Raw genomic sequence first — 15,552 nt, 5'->3', positions numbered from 1 at the left:
ACTATGTTGTTTTATATTGTATACCTTTTGTTAACTTATATCTGTATTCCTAATTATTATTTTTGTACGTTCTTCTAATTTTAAGATTCTTTTAATATAACCGATGGGAAAAAATGAACTTCTGTTCTCTCTACAGGAATATATGTATGTATGTACTATATGTAAGATAAGTTTTATATATTTTCTTTTTCTTATTACTTCATTTTCAATTTTTTGCTACTTTTGTGTAAAATATGTCTGTTCTTTATATATAAATATATGTAAAACATGTAATAGCCTACAAGGCGTTTAAATAAATAAATAAAAAATAAAATAAATGATCTTCGTCGGTAACCTATATTTGAACATGTTTAGGAGAAAAAATGTATCAATGTTCTGCTTTTCATACCGAAAACTTAAATTTACTTTGTAGATAAAATTTAAGATAAATGATAACTTCCCATTGTAATCGGGGCTCTGTTTTGCCTATATTTTATCTACTTTTTAAAAGTCGAGTCGTTCAGAATATAATTTTACATATGGGAGAAAAAGCCAGAAAAAAAAATATGACCAGAAAAATATCTAAAATATCATACTGCGTATTTTAAGTTGACTACTGCTCATTCTTTTACTTCTATGTACTTCCAGGAAATGCGAATTACTAAGCATGTAAATGTTTTCATAGGTATTAGGTATGTAGTTATTGTACACAAAACTTAAATGTGCATGTATTATCTGAGAACGGGAATATTTTATAGAAATATACTTTAACAAATACGTTAGGTCTATTTGTGGATACGAATTACATTTAAGTATGTAAAAAGTTAGCCTTAAATGTATTGAGAAATTATTTAACTTCTATAGAACTGTTTATTTATTAATAAGATTTGTAAATTTGATAAAATATTTTTTGTAAGCACCGTTTTGTAATTATCGTAAGCAAAATTGTAATTATTGATCGTATTGATTAATGTTACTCATTATAGACAACGACATGGGACGATCTACTGAAAGTACTTACGGATATGTCAAAAGCACAAATGACCGACATGCATGCATGGCAAGTACCCACCTGTGGTGATATTCTAAATCTTCTCTATCTTCTAGAGAGCGATTAATTCAAAGATTTTTCGTTTTTAATGCGACGACAACTTGTTTCATATAATGGCTACACTGATTATTAAACGTCAAATGGTGTATAAAACTGCTTCAAAAACGAAAATAAAACTAATACGGTTTGGTCTTTCTTCTTCTTCTTCTGCAGCCTTATTCTCTCCACTGCTGGATAAAAGCCTCTTCCAAACGTCTCCATTCCTTCCTATCACCCGCTTTCATCATCCACGTTTTACCGGCAATAGAGGCAATGCCGTCGACCTATCTTTTCTGTGGCCTTTCAACACTTCTTTTGTTTGCCCACGGTCTCCACTTTATTATTCTGGGTGTCCACCTGCCATCAGTTTGCCTCGCTAAGTGTCTTGCCCACTGTCATTTCAATTTCGCTGCACGATCCATGATATCCACGACTCCGGTTCGGCGCCTTATTTCTTCATTTTTTATTTTGTCTCATAGACATACACGGTTTGGTCAATTCAACCTAATTATATGTTTTGGGTAATGCTGAAGATCGCAATAATGTTCTAAATGAAAATAATCATCTTTGATTTCACGTGTCCATATTTCTTGAAGTTTAATCATCAGTGTAGCCATATTTGAAGCAAAAATTAGTCGCATGGAAAAAATAAATACTCTTAAATTAACCACTTTCTAACGGATAGAAATGGTTCATAATTGCACCCCTCGTGAGATGGGTAGCTGGATGTTAAGTCAGCCTTTGTTTCGTTTTATTATTTCTGCTGGTAAAGGTCTTTTAAGATGATCTATTCAAATATAGCAAACTTCCAAATGATCGACATGCATGCATGGCAAGTACCTATCTGGTAAGATAGGTGGCCGTTCTCTGTTTCGTTTTATTATTACTGCTCCCAAAATATCAAACTAATAAACTTCAATCTGTTTTCAATGCAACAGCAAGGCTTATTACGGAGTAAAAAAATATTCTCACATCTCACAACATCTTCGAGATTTGCGCTGGTTAAAAAGCCCAGAGAGAATAAAATACAAGATTTGCTGGACAGTATTTAAATCCCTTCATGAAATGGCTCCAAACTACCTATCGGACCTTTGTATTCGGGAAAATACATGTCAAAGAAAATCTACTCTTAGGTGAGCATTTGATTCAGGAAGAGGAAAAAAATCGAGTTGTGGTCCTGTGGCTAGTGTCTCGGACTCACGAACCAAAGGTCCGTGGTTCGAATCCCACTTTACCCCAACTCGATTCCCATTTTCTAATAGTGAGTTATTTACAACTCGTTGAAATTGGCCTTCAAAATTAAATATTAGGGTTCATCATAAGAACGCAAATATTTCCTTTTCTATAAAAAAAAATTTCATATACTATAAATTATTGATATTTTTCTGTGGTTCTGTGTGATACAACAACTCTCATCTATGAAAGCAACTCAAACGATGTAACTTCGTGATAAATTATATTATATAGATATATTATCCATTACTTTAATATATGATTCATTAAAAAATCAATGAAAAATACCACTATGAATTCAGTCGATATTAGATATTCAATTGAAATTTCAACTGGCCGAATTGTTCTAGTAATTAATAGTGCTAAAAACGGCCGCGTGGAGCGCTATATGTCCTGCAATATGACGCATGAAGTCATTTCAGATCCCAACTAAAATCCCACTTCTTAAGACTATCATACCCTCAATTTTAAATATGGAAATATAATATATCACTTTAGTTTAGTTAGAATGTAAGTTTAGGTATACAATTGTAAAGCGCCCTTGAGGTAATTTTTAACAAAAATGGCGCTATGTAAATCAACCAAATATTATTATTGTTAAAGGTCTTTTTAGATGATCAATTCAAATATAGCAAACGGCTCAGAATTTGATCATGATTCCCACACTGCAGTTTCCAATGGAATTCCACGCGAGCACGGGGTAAATGTTAAGTCATAAATTTCACTTCTTCGCTTTTACCTTTGTTTTCTAAATACCTCGTGTTGCCAAATAATAGTAGGTATTTGAGGTTCACCAGTCAGGTGGAATTATACAAAAGATGGTATTTTCATTATTTCCTTTATTATTAATTCATACAATATGAATGTGCTACCTAACTAATAAAATTATTTTTCTTAACACAAAAAAAAAAGTTTCGTCCGACCTCTTATCTCGTTTTCCACTACCAAGAACAAATGAAAAAATTATGTGTTTAATCAATAGTACCCATATAGGTATTTCATGATATCTACCGTTTACCGTATATCACACCTAGGTACATATGGGCGAGTATTGCCTGCAGGGCCACGATAATGATGGAAAGCTTAGGACGTCATACCATGAAGATAATCTCTCTCGAGCGATTACGAAGATACACTACCGACCACCCACCATCAAGTTTTGGGTAGGTACATCGATATGTAACAAGGGGAAGCGTAAAGTGACATGGCGTCCATTACCAAACCATTTAAGTTTCATCTTTTTCCTTGAGAAAAACTGCATATTACTCATATCAAGCAGGTCTTTTGGCGTCATGTTCACAAATTCTAAATAATATAGAAGGTAGCAATCAATTTTGCAATATAACCTAAAACCTTCTGAACTTTAACCGACTCAAAAGGCGTGCACCACGTGATTGAAAGGCATTCCTCGCGATTGGTTGGTTTTGAACTCGATCGGCGCATGCGCTATTATTTGAAGTATGTAGGCCGGATAAATCATATCGAATCGGTGCAACATCGTTTGCTAAGAAAAGTAGCATGGCCGATCATCCTCGAAAGGGGAGACTACACTTACGGAGAAATAGAGTCAATGTCAAAAATCTCAAGTCTAAAAAAACGTAGTAATAACACTTTATATTTATGTTTAATTGACTGAATGGCTTAATTGATGTACCATCGTTACTGGAACAAGTGGCATTCAATGTTTTAATCCGCAGGTTGCGAAATAATAATGTGCTGTTCCTTGATCAATACAGCACAAACTATGGCTTGCATGCACCAATGTCCTGATTGTGTCGTATTGTAAACTCAAGATAAGATCTGGACTTTGTTGGTGTAAGTCTTTATAGATTTAAAAAATCACTAAGATAGACCGGATCTTGTCTTGAGGTAGTATTCTTTATTTTTTCTGTCCTATCTTTAATTTTATTTAGTTATTTAGTTATTAGTACCTATATTTATTATAAGATATTGTATTTACCATAGTTAGAATGGACTGCATAATTCCGTCAAATAAATAAATATTGAATTGATGATTATTTGGAAACATGAAATCAAACGTAATAAATACTGCATAATCGACTGGTCGATAGGTTGACTACATAATAATATAAATCCGTTTTCATCTAGGTGATTTATTAATTATTATTTAGTATTCATTACATTATTGCTAAATTTCCGGGTGGATCAGACTCTCCCCCCACCCTTGAGTACGCCAATTGATTAATTACGCCTGCAACACTGGCCCTAAATCTTAGCGTCAACATGTCAACAAGGGAAACTTAAAATCGAGATATTATTCAAGCTCTGTAGCTGTGATTCTCCTAAGAACGGTTTATGGGCCTCGCAGGTACTCCAACCGAATACTAGAAATCGACTATCCGGCGCTACGTAATTATAGTCCATAAAATATAGCTTGATTAGAATGACATTTGTCAGAAAAAGTGACGACATAACTTTGTAGTAACGTCAAAGGAGGTACCTATATTGACACACGAAAAATCATTCGTATCTGGCGTTTTATTTTTTTTTTACACAATGCTTGACACATAAATCAACATTAATATATAAAATCAGCTTTAAAACTTAAAACTAAAACAAACCTTATTATTAACGACGTTCTTACAAGGTTACATAATTTTTCAAAAACGTTAGAGACGGGGCAAATTGATCGAATAAAAAAATAATTCATCTGATGTTGTTCATGAAAAAAGTATAAATGTCTTATTTTTTGGTGAATAATTAGTGTTAAACACACTATAATAGGCTTGTTTTTGCGTTTTTTAAATCAAATTTCGTGAGTTTTATGATTGCATAAAATAACTGATAAAATCGATTTGATCAGTGATCAGTAATTTCCCATCACTAATGAAATTAGTTTGACAGCTGTCATTCTAATCAATCTATATTTTAAGGACTATAGTCTGTTTTAAATGCATAAGTGGAGTCGTGAGCAGTAACAACATATTTTTGTCAAAACCCGGACAATCTCAGTGCCTCAGCGTTCATAATCGATGAACGCTATCTTCATCTATATAATATATCGAGACGGTATACTTAACTTCTGTACTATCTGTATCTTACCTCGGTACGTTCTACCTACTTATCATATCGACTTCATATGATTGAAACAAGCCAATGAAATGACCGCAAACAATTAGTCCCCGTTCCTTACGCCATCAACATTTATAATAATTCTCATTTATAGTTTAAAAAGCCTTCTGCAATTAAAAGTGTTAACTTCAAAGCCAATATAAACTCCAATAAATCCCAATTCAAGCAAAAAATGCTCGTTTGAACATGAATTATGTATGACTTTTGGAAATCACCTAGACGGTACGCTTAATGAACGTTTGTATGTATCTACCGATCGACTACAAAGCCGGCTCCTTTAACGACTCGATGCATACACTCAGAAAGATAGTAAAACAGATGCAAAAAATATAATAACTAAATATTTTTTTTAGAGTGGTAACTTTCTAATGCCTAGATAATCTTATTTGCTAATAGGACAGATTCTAGCGGCATTATTTTGACATCTAGGCACTCGTTTTATTGAAGTGACATTTATGTCAGAATTCAATTCGACTTCGAAATTTACTAATTTCTCTCTCATATTTTTAATAGGCTTTTAAGAAACAAAGTGCCAACCTAAAAACGATTAAAAATGTGCAAAAATCATAATTTAAGGGAAAATTACTCGGTGGAACAAAATTTTTGACACTTTTAATGCGTAGATAAACGTATCGAGGGATTCTAAACCCGTCGGTAAAAACTGATGAACTTACATCAAAACTTGATGTGGGGGTATCGGTAGTGTACCTTTATAGTCGGTTGGGAGACTTTAATCTTCAACTATGACGTCATACTGAATGTCATTTAAAGGCGTAGATATGTGTACCGTGACGTACGCTACCCCTTGTTTCATATCGATGTACCTACCCAAAACTTGAAGGTGAGGGGTCGGTAGTATATCTTTATAATCGCTAGAAAGGATTTATCTTCAACTATACCGTCAAGGTGGAGGTATGACGTCTTTATCTTCCCATCATAATCGAGGCCCAAGAGAACTATTATTATTGTTACGTACTTACTATTATTTCAACCCAATATTTGATATAATTACATAGTTACGAGTTTTTATAAAATAAAGTGATTGACAAAGCTTACTCTCTGGCTCATCTAAAAATAAGCAGCCGGTCCAGAATAGCTGGACAAAGTGTTAATATGTCGCTCCTCGTCTCCGGCAAGTGGCTTCATTATTCAACATAGCGGCGCGGCTTCTCTAATCACTAATCACGGTAATTCGTGTTTCATTCGTCTTAATGTTTCATTTCATATAATTTAAAACGCGTTTGTGATTAGTTAATCCATAGATAAACCAAACAGCCTCATGAATGTGGAGGTTAAGTAGCTACAACCCAAAAAATTATACGTAAATGTTATCTTGAATATCAGCACAATACGAGCAATGAATCGCATGGCGAAAAATCGCACACAAAAATAATTTAAAATAGTTCAAAAATATACCACGCACCTATGTCGTCATTACTCAAATAATGGTTTATCAATCTCAAGCTCCCGATAGAAATTAATAATACACAAATTCTTAGAACAACTAGATGGAAATAATGATTTACTGTGACATGACGATTATGCGATTCATATACTATTTGAGTATTCTTTTGAAAAAAATCCAAATACTAATATATTGTTATTCTAAAAATTATTGATTGTGTCTGTCATGTACGGGCTCGTTTCACGCGTATTGTGCTAATCCACTCGGTGATGTTAAATAAGGGTGGGTGGATAAAAATTCATTATTTTCTTTTTGCTTTTATTTATTAAGTTTCTACTCGCGGGTGAAAATTTTGCTAAAATAAATCGGGTTGAGATTAGTCGGCCTCAAGGTGTACTGTTTCGTGTGTTTACCTACCTATTGATAAATGAAATAATTTAAAAATAAATATTTATAAATCTACCCTATGTTATTTCATTATGCCGTGCTATGTTGAACGTTCGACTAAATTGGCGGATCGGTTGAGCTCTACTCTCTAAGTAAGTCTGAATTATTTTTGTACGTTAAAATTCGTCGTCTGGTTCTGGACACATCACTAAAATAACAACAAAACTTGTTAAGTATTTACTTAATATGGTAATAATCTAACGCAAACCACGAAATGCTAAACTCTATAACTTAATAGTACCTGTTTACTACTTGAGATTTGAGTATCTTCGTTGTTTATCTGTTATTAAACATGTTTTTAAAAAAAAGTAAACGAACATAAAAAGACAGACAGAACAGGAAAGGAACATAACCTGAAATGTGGATATTGCGGATCTCGTAGCAAAACTGAAGTGGCAATTGGCAGGACATGTTGCGAGACAAGAACCCACAAGATGGACCCCTAAAGTTTTTAGATAGAGACCGGAGATCTTGGGAGAATAAGCGACGCATCGGAAGACCAAAAAAAGATGGAAAAAAGATGGTCCGACGACATAGCTGCTGTGAGGAGTAAAAATTGGCTGCAAACAGCAACCGACCGAAAAAAATGGAAGTATACGGAAAAGGCCCATATATACAGCAGTCACCATAAAATCTCTTCATTGCAAGAGGATGGAAAACAATGACTGACGCGACTATCCGAGTATTCTGACGAGGATTATCAGCTCCAAATATATTCAGGATGCAGGATGATCAACATGTAATCACTGGATGGAGTACGAGTCGTTGCAAATTATCGACGCTGCGAACTTTCTAACTTTTCTCATTTTGGCACCTGCCAGAGAGTACATCCAACACTATAATTTAAATAAATTTCATATTTAATTTAGCTTCTTGATTGAAATTTACCTACAAATATTTATTTCATTCCAATCATTATTTTATTAATATTTAATATTTTTCTACAAATAAGTAAATAAAAGACAATGGCGACAAATTTATATGAGGTATTATATTTTTACCAAAATGAAAGAATTGTATTGTACATTTTACTTGTATGCTTTGATATATTTGTTTTTTATCTTACCTTTCAGCCACACCAAATTTGTATTATATTTATTTAATGTTCTCTTAGAATCTCCTCTTACTGAGATTGGATGAATATTGATTTATTGAATTACAGTCCCCTTTTTGGTATTTCTTTAATATTTTTTTTTATATAGTCCGCTAGAAGACCACTTTTCGATTGGAATTCTAGACCCCATTTACAAAATTTAGGTATTTTAAAGTTGAAAGCTAATCATCGTGCAGCTACAAAGCGCATGGACGAGTGGAATTGTAGCAAAGTTAGAATGATATCAATAAATTTACACAAAATAGAGCATAGTAGTAAGTTTGTCAAGTGTTCATGCCAAGAAGTAAACAATAAAAAACTAAATAAATAAAGCACTGTATCAACTCCATGGTTAACAAAGGGAGATAGATGTCCGAAGAGAATCTTTTGTAGACAGTAGTTAGATACCGTCACCATGTGGTCCACTGGCTGCTGGAGAATTTCTGGAAACGCACGTGTGTAGGACTGGGGGATTATGCCTATTGTTCCAACGACTTGGTGTCCATATGCCTGCCCAGCTAGCCATCCATACCATGTAGATGATCCTATGAGCATCTACATGCGCTGAGAAGGCTAGCGCTCTTTGTGTTATAGTAAATATTTTTAAAAAATGAATGTAAAATGAACTCCTCAAACTTTCACTCAATTACAGAGGGAGAAACGTTATTATTAATTATGTACGTACAAAACATTTGTAATTTTGTACTTATTTTGTTAACAATTGTTTTCAATAAATAAAAAAAACTTTACGCCTAATATCTATGGAGTTCAAGAAGCTGCTTTATTTTGGTTTCTGGATACCATACAAAAATCTTCATTTCGTACCATTACTCCGGATATCTTTCACATCTCTTATATCATTGGTTGGTTTCTATGAACCAGTAACGTCAATCAAAGTAGTGCGTTTTTATTAAAATATTTTTTATGAATTTTATCGTACATTTTCAAGAAACTTTGCCTTACAATTTAATGCTCTAATTTTCACCGCGCGCTAGAAATCATTTTTTGTATTCAATTTCCCGTAGGACTGAAGTTCCTCATTGAGAAAGACATGGCACAGTCAAATCCAACTAATACTTTAAGATGGACATGTCAAGAGTAGGAATAATCGGCGTGCGTGCATGAGATGTATTAATCTAGTGGAAGCGAGGTCTGTACGCAAAGACATAGTGATTTGGTGTTCTATCTTCTCTGCCTACCGTCCTGATGGTTTAATGGTTTTGTTTTTTTTTGTTATTTTGTATGCATATTTTCGTATTCCTCTATTCGAATCACAGGATCTCCTATAAGTTATCTAAAATATTCGCCATACCATCGGACATCTTATTTAATAGCAAAATATATTTACAAAGATATAAAAAATAAAACAATGTATTTTCCAATGTGTTTTATTTTTTCAATAAGTAATTTATTTCGTTCAAAACATCAACGAACATTTTTTTATTCTCTGTTTTAGGAAGGTACACGTTTGAATGCAATTACAAATTATAAAAGAAAACACAGTGCTTACAGTAACTGGAAATTATGTATTTAATTGCAACGTACTTAATTACCTATCAGGAATACAGTAAACAAATGTTGACTACAAAAACACACCTAGATTTTCTCCCTAATTAGTATTACAAAGCGGCATTCTATCGAATCAGAATGATAATGCTGCGTTTTCTTGAAAATGGAAACACTTTTAAGTAGCTACCGATAACATGCTTAGGTTTTTTTTAAATGCCAACATCGAAATATAAATAATCGATCCTGGTTTCAATAAAACAGTTTTTCCAAGATTTTTTGTAACTTGTACCGAATAAGGTGATCCGCGTTTAATAAATAAGCGTCTTCACTTTCAAAAACATGTTAATGTATTATTGTTAATTAACATCAATGCCTATGAAAAAATCAATTAAAAAAACTGTCCTGATATTGTTTTTATCCTGTCCGTTCTAACTAAACGATTTTATAAAATGAATGATAAAAGTTTTACGCATTAACAACGCTGAATGATTCCTCTCTAGCAAGCCTGTTTCAACCGGTTAATATCAAATAAAGGCGTCACCCGGTCACCCGGTCACCAGGAGATAACAGACAGATCTCTCATAATATGGACTCCACAAATCAATTCAGAACACATAATATTGGAGTTTTACCTACCATTAAAACTCTTATTATGTTTCTTTTGATTTCTGGAGTCCAGGTAACACCTACCTGGTGCATTATGAGCTTTATGAAAAAACAAAATCCATGGATGACCGGGATACCAAATTGGCGGAAACGGACAGAGCGACCATAGATTAAGACATTGACCCAGGAATAGACGATACGAAACCACAGACAACGGGAAAGAAAATGAACGCTTCTCTATTATTCAATCACAATTTTGAATATAAAAGTTCATTAATAACAAAAATAGCATTTTTTTTCTTTTACGTCGTGTTTGGGTGGTATTCATGATATTATAACTGCATTATTATTTTATGCGTTTATTTCAGAAAACAATTTTGACCGTAAAGCAATGCTAGAGATTTGATATGAATCGTGAAACAAAAGTATTATACTTGCCATATAAAAGTAGGTTATTATAACTTGTATGGTGTATTTGGATTATCACAAAGTAATATAATTAAAATAAATTAACCTGGTCCGTGCGCACTCACTGCACATCTTATACAATAAAATTTTAAAAATTTATAGGAATAAATACTAATACCTACGTATCAATGAATACCTACACTACTCATCGCAAAATCGTGAATTTGTATGATTAATTTATTACATTAGAATTTTCCCTTTGAAAAATTCATAGACAGCTTTAATTTGTATCCAAATATATATTGTTTCCCGAGAACGAAAGTGACACAACTAAAAAAAAATACGGGAAAGCAGTTTCGCATACATTCGCGCTATCAGTAAACTAACATCCATTCGCAAAAAATAAAGGCACAACATGCCCAACTCACTTGTGCCAATGGGGTTTGAAATAGACAATTTATAGAAATAATAATGGCATGATGATTATGGGTAAAATTACAAAAATAATAATGGCATAATGATCATTATGCCTCTATTATTTCTTGAATTCAAGTCAAAAATTATAAACGCATAATATCGACATTTTAGCTTTTAAGGCCACACAAATGTTTGAAAGAATTATCGGATGCGGATACAAAATATATTCAAGAAACTTTCTGCATACTCAACTGAAAAACGACAATTTCCGCCTTGTGCCATTACGAGTATTATCGCATAGGCGCGATATGTAAACAAAATGAGCTATTTGCATGTATTTTGCCGGTATCGTGTTGCTGTCAAAACTTGCGAATGGATTGTGTTAGTAACTATAACAAAGGCCATTCGAGATTAAGCCAGGAAACATGTTATCATTTCAAGAAAATTACTTTTGAAAAACCTCATTCGTTACTATTGTACAGAAATAATTATAGTTGTGTTACTACTTCCTTAATTTTAGTTGCTCACACTGTGTTTTCAGACCATATTAATTTTAATTACATTTTAAGGCAATCGAATTAAAAATTTATATTAAGTATCTACAGTTAACCAACAATATATGTAGTACGGATGAACATTTTTAAATATAAAACTGTTTAATTGATCTGATTTTACATTATTTACTACGTTTGTCCGCGAACAATTTTATATGCAATGTATTTACTCGTAACATTTTCGGAGAATCGTTTTTAAACACACCGAATTCCTTATATCATATAATCATAAATTCATAATATTTTTATAGTAACAAGGTAAAATGTTATTGGTAGTCTTTTTACATCAATACTCATTATTTACACTTATTTAATTTCCTAGTTATATACAAGTTCGATTATTGTCTTTTCAATTCTATCACTGGTTTTTAAGCATTTTAAAATTGTCTAATTGTGTCCTACCTACTCGAATAACGAGGCTCTGCAAACACTAAACTTAAACCGTCAGCCCTCACTTTTCACTTGGACGTCACTCACTCGCATTTGCGTTTGCTTTGATGAATTTGGAATATCAAATTTGCATTTTGAAAAATGCAGGTGGAGTATTCATATCCTTTCTCAACTCATCTTCTGCGGTTTTCTTTAGCGTTCTTGAAATGTGTATATACAATTCCCGGCAGCCTCAAAACCAATAGAGATCCTTGGACGACTCTTGTACTTGAGCTTCTAAACCTGAAACAAAAGAAAAATAGTTATTTTCCTAAGTAATATATCCGTTATGAAACATTATGTCATCGAGCCGAGGCGATACGGTTGGCTGGGCCATATACTGCGGATGCCTCCTGAGAGCGTAAACCACGCTTGACTGCTTTGCAAGGCATCAGGTTCTCGACGTCCTGAACGTCTATTCGTCGTTCGTCAATTGACAGAGAAAAATTGTAATATGGGCTATTGCGTCACTGTATAAGGATACCACAGCACGGTAGAGGGTAAATAGGTCATTCGCATAATCGCATCGTGGTTTGATATTTCCAAAGGAGTAGAACAGGGATGTGTGCCATGCTAGTTTAACGTATGTATCGATAACTGCATTAATGAACTGGAAGATTAAAAAAAGGGAGATTTAATTGTCAATTGTATTATGTACGCGAATGATGCCGTGCTTCTTGCTAGCTACAAAGAAGACCTGCAATTATTGGTAACAAAAGTCTACGATTTATGCAAGAAAGGCGATTTGCTAATGAATGTAGATACATCGAAAGTAATGTTTTTTTGAAAGGGATGAAAGAATAACTAAATGTGAGTTCAGTGTGAACAAAGATAAATTGAATCATTTAAAATAATTTGTGTATCTGGGACGTTTGTTTACTAGAGGTGGAAAGACTCAAAAAGATATTGAAAGGAGGGTGAGTGCCGGAAACGGGGTGAACGGTGCACTCAAATCAAGGCAGGAGGCAAAACTAGCAGTTCACAATTCGAGTGTGTGGGTGTGAGGTTCAAGCTTTTATTTTTAGGCTTGTTTGTAGTTTCAAGAATTTCTACTACTACTACCATCACGCCATTTCCCATGTGCAGAGAGAATGGACCGCCACACACGTCTATCCTGGCAAACATTTCTCGCTTCTCCCACATTCATACATCTTGTCATACATGCCCTTCGGTTCTGTCTGCTTTTGACATGACCAGACTTAAGATTTCGGTTTCTCTGATAATGCCACATCTTCCTTGGTCGTCCTCGTCTCACGTTATCTTTCATTTTCGCCATATAAACGTGTTTCACCATTCTTTCGTCGTCCATTCGTTCTATATGACCAAACCATCTCCGTGACCCTTTCTTAATCATATCAATTATACCTGACTCTCGCCTGATTTTATAATTCGTAACTCTGTCATACATTGATATTTCACATATTCGTCTAAGAGATCGTATTTCAACCGCGTTCACTCGGCTTTCATCCTTCCTCTGACAGTTCCATGTTTCGCTTCCATGCATAAGTGTTGGGACTAAAACTTCGTTGTGCACTGCCAGTTTAGATTCGATTGACATATTTTTATTAGCAATTGCTGTGCTTAGTGCGTCGTTCATTTTGCTGCCCGCATTCACTCTCCTTTCAACATCTTTTTCAACTCTCCCATCTCTTGAAAACATGCTACCTAGATACACAAACTCTTCTATTACTACGAGACATTACATTCGTTGTTTACATTTATTATGCAGTCAGTAACCTCACTTCCTCTTTCAAATACCATCCATCACTTTTGACTTACTTTCGGTAATCACCAATTCTCTCTCCAGGCATATAAGAATCACCGGACTATTTAAAAGCGCGTTTCTTAAAATCACATCAGTAATTCTTAGCCTCTTGTTTCGGTAGCACTTATAATAGGCAAATTATTCAAGCATTTATTTTACCAGGGCTGTCTCTAACAAAGGTCCCGAAAGTCGCGAACACTGCTGTACGTCTCCTAGAAAGGAATTCACTATACTCGCATTATATCACTGTCACCGTGCGTAGGTGGAGCGGGGGGGTGGTGGGGTGGTGGGCTGGTAGTCGCTAGCTGTAATACATATTCCTTCCCCTCGTTTCCCCGCTCAAAGAACACGCGTGCGACGCCGACGTGACGGTGCGACGCGCTACGCCGCTCAGCGGCCAGGCGGAATTTTAATATGTTTTGTGACAATGGACACAGGTTATTGAAATATTATTTCATCCCCGGGAAGCCGCGGCGGGGAGCGTCCAGGGGCGGCGGCGGACTATGTCGCCATAGAGTTGCCCCTCGTCGTTCCTAGTAAAATGGTAGAGCTCCTTTTCTCCCTCTTCTCGTTGCATTATTGCATATTACCAAATTTTATATTACAGTCTGATTATTTAGTATACGTCAACAAATTTTCAATACTTTGAACCGAGTTCTGGTCCCATGGCTAGTGTCCCGGGCTCATGGATCAGAAGTCCGATGTTCGAACTCCGCTCTGCGACTACCTGATTCGCATTAGCTTATCTAATAGCTCGCATTTTTATTTGATTTTATTTTAGCAACTGTATGCTAAGGCACTTCTCGTTCACACTCATAAATACCGTGGAAATAAGTTTTACAATACTAGCTATGAAACGCGTCTTAAACAAAACAGCTTTACATGGCACTTAAAATGACAACATCATTTGTTCAAAGGAGTCAAATATACCTTGCTCCAAGAATATATAACAATAAACCATTTGCCACAAAAGTAGATAAAATTCTTGAGCAATTTAAATTATTTATAAAAAAATGGCTTCTTGATTTGGGTCCCGAGAACTGACTCTAGATGGTCACCCCCCCAAAGCAGTAGATTTGTTTATATAAAATTATTTTTGCATTTCATGTTTTGTATTTGTATCCACACAGTGTCTCGGTGAATATATGTCATATATATTTGGCATTTGTGCGGATGTTGGGCCACCGGGAACTGACAGTAGCTTGTTACTTGACCTAATGTCTGGACAGTAGTTAAGTTTGTGAGCTGTACTAATAATATAATTTTGTTTTCTTTTTCTTTTTTCTCTTTATTTTTTTTTCTTACTAATATTTATGTATGTAATATATCTGTGTGGATTTAAGTATGAATATGTATTATTTAATGTTTATTTTTTAGACACCATAGGTATATATTAAATCATGTAAATGAATGCCTCGACACGGGTTGTGCCCAGTGAGGTATTCATATTTAAAAAAAGTTTCATATAAAACGTGAAATTAAAAAAAAAGAATAAATAAATAAAATAAAAAAATATTTGGGTAG

General features: G+C 34.2%; 1 protein-coding gene across 1 annotated transcript in view; it reads right to left on the bottom strand.

Moving 5' to 3' along the window:
• Positions 1-9,714: 9,714 nt before the first annotated feature.
• Positions 9,715-15,552, bottom strand: part of vg (transcription factor vestigial) — a 117,922-nt gene continuing 112,084 nt past the window's right edge. The window contains exon 7 of the mRNA XM_088242896.1: positions 9,715-12,506. Within this exon, the coding sequence (XP_088099022.1) occupies positions 12,457-12,506 (50 nt within the window). The 3' untranslated portion in view covers positions 9,715-12,456. The remainder of the gene's footprint in view (positions 12,507-15,552) is intronic.

Source organism: Micrasema longulum, unplaced genomic scaffold (assembly GCF_059751315.1).
Source record: "Micrasema longulum isolate JH-2025_06_02 unplaced genomic scaffold, ASM5975131v1 h1tg000176l, whole genome shotgun sequence".
Classification (NCBI taxonomy): Eukaryota; Metazoa; Arthropoda; class Insecta; order Trichoptera; family Brachycentridae; genus Micrasema; species Micrasema longulum.
This window is presented reverse-complemented; position numbering and strand designations above follow the sequence as displayed.